This window comes from Crassostrea angulata, chromosome 4, assembly GCF_025612915.1.
Source record: "Crassostrea angulata isolate pt1a10 chromosome 4, ASM2561291v2, whole genome shotgun sequence".
In the NCBI taxonomy this organism is placed as follows: Eukaryota; Metazoa; Mollusca; class Bivalvia; order Ostreida; family Ostreidae; genus Magallana; species Magallana angulata.
This window is the reverse complement of record NC_069114.1, coordinates 8019463-8025476: the sequence shown is the minus strand read 5'-3', so window position 1 is coordinate 8025476 and position 6014 is coordinate 8019463. Positions and strand designations below refer to the sequence as shown.

At 31.8% G+C, this 6014-nt stretch overlaps 1 protein-coding gene across 1 annotated transcript; it reads left to right on the top strand.

The window, feature by feature from the left end:
* The first annotated feature begins 1399 nt into the window (after nucleotides 1-1399).
* LOC128179278 (uncharacterized) lies at nucleotides 1400-5540 on the top strand. Its single transcript, XM_052846666.1, has 5 exons — nucleotides 1400-1666; nucleotides 1849-1872; nucleotides 2213-2401; nucleotides 2899-2997; nucleotides 4320-5540. The coding sequence occupies exons 1-5, from the start codon at nucleotides 1512-1514 to the stop codon at nucleotides 4390-4392; spliced, it is 540 nt and encodes a 179-aa protein (XP_052702626.1). The 5' UTR covers nucleotides 1400-1511; the 3' UTR covers nucleotides 4393-5540.
* Nucleotides 5541-6014: the final 474 nt, after the last annotated feature.

Genomic DNA, 6014 nt, shown 5'->3' with positions numbered 1-6014 from the left:
TATTTTGAAAATTTAAAAAAACGTGTGGTTAAAAATATTTTTTCAATTTTTGGGATTTCCTTGGGTCGATCATATTAGAGAAAAAAAGCTTTTTTAAAATAGTGTCCTAGTAAACGAACATATCAGCAAGCACTTTTCTTGAATAAATGCCAACATATTGCCGCCAGAGTGTTACAATGCAGTCTGTAATTCTAAAGTACGTATAAGGTTCACTTAAAAAAATTTTGTCAGAAAAATGATTGTACTTTTAAAATATGCTTTTACGAACGCATTTAAAAAAAAAAAAAACTTTCATTCGATTTATTTATTCATTTAATTCAAAGGAGTAATGGACATAACTCTCTGAAGTAACCGGCATCTATTTTCTAGCTTTGTAACCGACACCTTCAAGTTTTAAAACACCGCCGGCATTTAATTTCTAGACGACTAGAAAGCGATAATAATATTCATAATAAGCAAGTTATTGACATGGGAATTCTGTGCCTTTGGGTCATCGCCATGTTGCATGACGGTTACAGCAGTAACGACTGATCAGTCACTTATAATACCGGTGATTTTTTTTGGCTGTGTAAGAAAATCGAAGGGTTTTGTTAAATAATTGCGTGGCACTGTGAGTTGGCGAGAGAATGTGAAATAAATGAATAATAACAAATAAATAAATAATAAATAAATAAATAAATAAATAAATAGATAAATAAATAAAAGATATTTAATGATAGATATGCAAGCAAAAAATACTCATATCTGATCAAGCAGTTCTAAAATATGGTGGGGTGGATTTTTTAATGGAGGAAATCAGGCACGTACAATCCAGTAGCATCGTTTTTGAAAGTGGGGGGGGGGGGGGAGGACTCATCCAAAAAAATCTTAACAAGCAAAAAAAAAAACAAAACAAGAAAACAAAAAAAGAAAATTTTAAGTTTCCCAAAATGTTCAAAATCCTAATCCAAGGGGGGGGGGGGGGGGGGGGGGGGGGGGGGACTGGCGTACAATATAACTTTAATTTCACTCCTCATTTCCTTATTTTAATAGCAATTTTTTTACATACTCCCAAAAAAGTGGGGGGGGGGGGGGCAACTCCATGATAATTCCATTTTTATATGTAAATTTTAAAAACATTGTTGCTGCGAGAAAAAGAGGGGGGCCAGCCCCCCTGGCCCCCCTGATGCTACGTGCCTGGAAATGAACATTAAAAGTTGTTCGGATGAGGTATTGCTGGAAAAAACCCCCAAAAAACAAACAAAAAAACACTGTGATACACATCTTCGCTAGCCCGAAAACCCTTGGCTAGCGAAGATATGTGTGATACATTGTAGGCCTACCGGAATACATGTACAATACTAAACCGGAGTATGGTTTTCCTCATAATTTTTGTTCTAGATTTAGAACGCGCCTTTTATTTCCGACTTGTGTTTTTGTCAGAGAAACAAGAAAGAAAAGTTGAGAAACTTTGTATTTAACGATTTTGCATAGTGTCGAAGTGGGCAAATAACCAAAAATTGCGATTAAGGATGACAGACGACTTCAATCCACCTAGCACCTGCCCAGACGGAAGATGCAGGGACATGTCAGACGATTTCATCTACATCGTTATCGTGCCGGCCTTCATTGTTGTGGTGTTTGCAGTTGTTCTTGGTGTTCTAGTATTTCGACGGAGAACCAAACGGTAAGCTGAATCCTTTATTTTTTTTTTACTTTAGCTCTACTGAGTCAACAGTTAGTAATAGCAGATACATAAATTTATGTCTCTGTTTATAGTGTCAGATTGTAAATGAAAATTCAAAGAAAAGAAATAGTATTCAAATGTCTATACATGATATCAATGAAATGGATTTTCATTTTATTTAGGGTAGAACCACCTGAAGATACTGGGTAAGTATATTTAATACTCGTTATTGACTATTCATGACATCATACTTTTAGTATTTCTTTTTTTTTTTATTAGACAATATTTACTAATTTAGAAATATGTGTAACTTTTGAACATGTTGAAGTCAGTCTTGGTCTGCAGAAGTTTATTTGTGGACACTTATTTCATGTCCTTAAAACACAACTTAGTTCTGCTACTTTGTCTTGCTAAAAGAAACTTCAAATAAATTTGAATATAAAGATATGAAAACAAATAAGAAAAAGGAATGGGTCATTACATCATCATTCACCACATATCAAAACCATAAATTTAATTAATTTTGAACCAATATTTTGATAAAAGAGTGCAGTTGGCAAGATACAACTCTATTCGTCGGGCATCACAGAATATTCGGGAATTGTCCAATCACAGGGACTCCATGCTTTCGACCAGCAGAAGTGGCTCCATGTCCCATGTGGATTCAGAGAGGCCTCAAAGGGGGACACGACCATCTAGAAGCTCCACCTATTCCGCACCCTCCACCCTACAGAGGTAAAAAATAAAATCAATGAAAGAAAAATACATTCATTTTGTGAGATAATACTTTTCAAATTACAAAAATGTATTGTTAAGTAAAATTGTGATTTTTCTCCCTTCCATATGACTATCAATTGAGAGTGTAATTGTACTGGTAGAATGAATAAAAACTCACCTTCATTAGAATTAACTGTTGTATGAAACTTAACCAAAACAATGAATCCAGAATCTGTGCATTAAAAATGTATTGTAACATTTACCCTTAATTATTATAATATCCAAATTTACTTTTTAAAAGAATGACCACATTCTTTATCACATGTACTGATAGAAAATGGAAAGTGTTTTGAGCATTTATAGATATTTAAACCTTTTTACTTCTAGAACTGCTACAGTAGTAAATGAAATAATATATTACATGTACAATTTAATCATATTTGAGTCTAGGTGTATTAAGCTTGAGAATATGAAAGATGTTTTTGAAATGACTATAATTCCTGTATGTTATTCAGAGATAGAAGACCAATCTCCTCTGATGAGAGAGTCACATCCCCACCCACTTACCGGGAACTGTTCTCTGGACATCAGCCAAGGGACAGTCAATCAAACAGGTCACAAGTTCTTCTAATACATAACTCTTTATACTGTAGAATCATATACATGATAAGAGTTGGAGGTGGTTCAGTTTTTATGCATATTTTGAGTACCCCTCACCTAGAATTTTATTGCATTTTACATCCTTATTAAATTAAGAATACAATTATATCTAAGAATACTATAATATACCATTAAATCAGTTCATTAATCGTACAATTACATTCATTATATTATGTCAAATTAAAGCTGCAATCCACGAAAATTGTCCCCCACAATTTTAATGATTTTATTACATCAGGTGTGTTTTATCACTCACTCCCTCCTGTGATCTTGCATAAAATTTATAAATAATTCAGATTATGTGGATTCCATGTCATACCTGTCTAGTAATGCTATTCTTTGTTTTCTTAACATTTCCTCTTCTATTATTAAAGACCATGTACTCATTTGAATCAGTGGTGCAACACCTCTCTGTACTCCAATCCAATAGCACATTTTCCTTTTGTTATGATAGTATTAAAATCTAAAATAATTTTTAATAAATTACAATTTTAGTATTAATTTGAGTAGTGGTGGCTATGATGGTAAAAAGAGCAGAAGGGGTAGAGAAATACTAGTAGATATGTTCTGCAGTCTCCAATATCTCTCTTACCAGAAAGACATCATGTTTGTGCACTATCTTGTTTTTTGGTACATGTATTGGGTGAATTGTTTGGTCAGCACAACACTAAAGGCCATGCAATATAAAATAATCTACTAATAAAAAAATATGTTTTTCTTGCTTATTGACAGACAAATGGCAAAATTGTTTTGTGTTTTTATGGCTCTTGTCTCTTGTAATTGTAATGAATTACATGTAGAAAGAATTATCTAAAAATGTATAAATAAAAAAAATGAGAAGAAACTGGAATTTGGTGTAAAGTAGATAGCTCAACTCTCACTTACATGTATTAAGTTTTTTTTTGACACTGGATGATATGAAAAATGATTCCTTCAGGGGGTTGGGATAAAGAAAAAAGACCAATACACCCACTGCAATAAGAAAGCTTTGTAATCTAAGAAATATAAGGCCATAGTGCAGTGTCTTTCTGTGGTGTAATATGGACATAGGGCATTGGGTCACTTTGATTCTGGGGGATTTCTTTACTCCTATCATTCTCTCTTATCTGACAAATTCAACATTTTAAAAGTGAATAAAAGAGGAATCAAATTAAGAATGATTTTCAATTGGGAGAAAAGATACTTTAATTGAACCAATTAATCCTTTATAAAAACTAAAATCTTAATTTGCCTGCCTTAAGAATACTGGTATTTGAATAATTCTTTTTTGTTTTAGATCTAGTCTTCAAGTTCCTTTGGTGTATTACCAGCACAGTGGGGAAGAAAGAGCCTTAATTCAAACGCCTTAAAAGGAAAACTTTATTTATCTTTTTACAAGTAGAAAGTGGATCAATGCATAAAACAAAGAATTTGAAAATAAAATTTATTTTGATTGATATATATATATATTGTTGTTGTTGAAAAAATAGCTCTATATTGTAAATGAATGAAGATGTGCCATAACAAAGTAAAAAAAAAAACACTTGAATGTAGCACTTTTTTTATAGATATGCCATTGAAAGGAATGTTACATTGTTTGCATGTAATAGAAGGGAATTTTTACATTGTGAAAAGTGCCAAAATTTGTAAGCTGTATTTGAAAACTCATTCATTGATATGTTTTATATACCAGTACTTGATCCCTAGACTTTTAAAAAAATCTTTATTTATTTATGATAATCTTATGCAAAATTTTATTGTGTCAGTCCCTTACACATATTACATACCAGGTTAGCTTTATGCTCCTATACATTAGTGTGGTCAATATATATCTATTTGCACATACAGACATATCTGTCTCAGATCTATGTGGATGCAATCATTGATGGTGCTATGTTACTGACAAAATACTCATTTTTAACTTTTAATTTTTTGTTAAAGATTTTATATTTTGAGAAATTGATATTCCTTTATTTTTTTGTAATCATTACATTTTGGAGGCATTATCTATATAATGAACAAAGAATATAACCATGTAGATTTACAAGTATGTAAATATATTCAACTTGTGTTAAATCACGTTCTTTTATTAGCTAAATGAAAAAAGTTAACATTTTACCAAAAAAATTCTGATGTTAAAATGCTGTAGTAGTTATGCAGTAGCTACATATTTGCATTTCTAATACGTGACTGTGTTATTTTTCTTTTCAATTCTTGTGCATTCTTACTGTTGAGGAATATTTGTCCATCTTTGTAATTAAAACTGCTATTTAGATTAGGTTTATTTCTTTTGTACCAAGTATTTTACACTTACATATTTACATATATGAGTAAAAGCTATTAATTTTTTCAGGTTTTGATCTGTTTTTTAAATTTTTTTTGACACTACTTATGGTGCGTAGAATTATTTTCTATTGTGCAAATATATTGATTAAATCATAATACTATATCTTATCTGCTATTTGTATGTACCTGTCTTAATGTTGTGGCTTTTTAATGAAATAAAACAAGACCTCGCTTTCGAATTCAAAAACGTTTTCTTTCAGTGATACAGATAAATCAAGCATTTTGCCCAGAGGTATCTAGTTTTACAACGTATTCCCTCTCCCATCTCTATCGTGACAGCATGCATAATTTGTTTCCAACGTCAAGAGTATATGGAAGGGAATCTTTGAAAATTACATCATTTTAAGTTGTTATTTCTATACGCCCAATACACTAGAGGGATATCAAGTTTAATGCTTGCAATTTTTTGTCCCATATATCCTCTGTTTGAATTGCATATGAAATGTAATAAACGCGTACTGACGGATGACAAATATATATGGATCGAATTAATCACCCTAGGGTTGGTTTGACCTTAAAGTTTATTTATGCAGACCAACGTTGCGCCGATTAGTGTTTAATAGGATGTTATCCAATATTTACTGATTTTTTCTACTCTCGTCAGCCTTGACCTTACAGTGGCTGGATGGAAGGTCGTGTCCCTTTT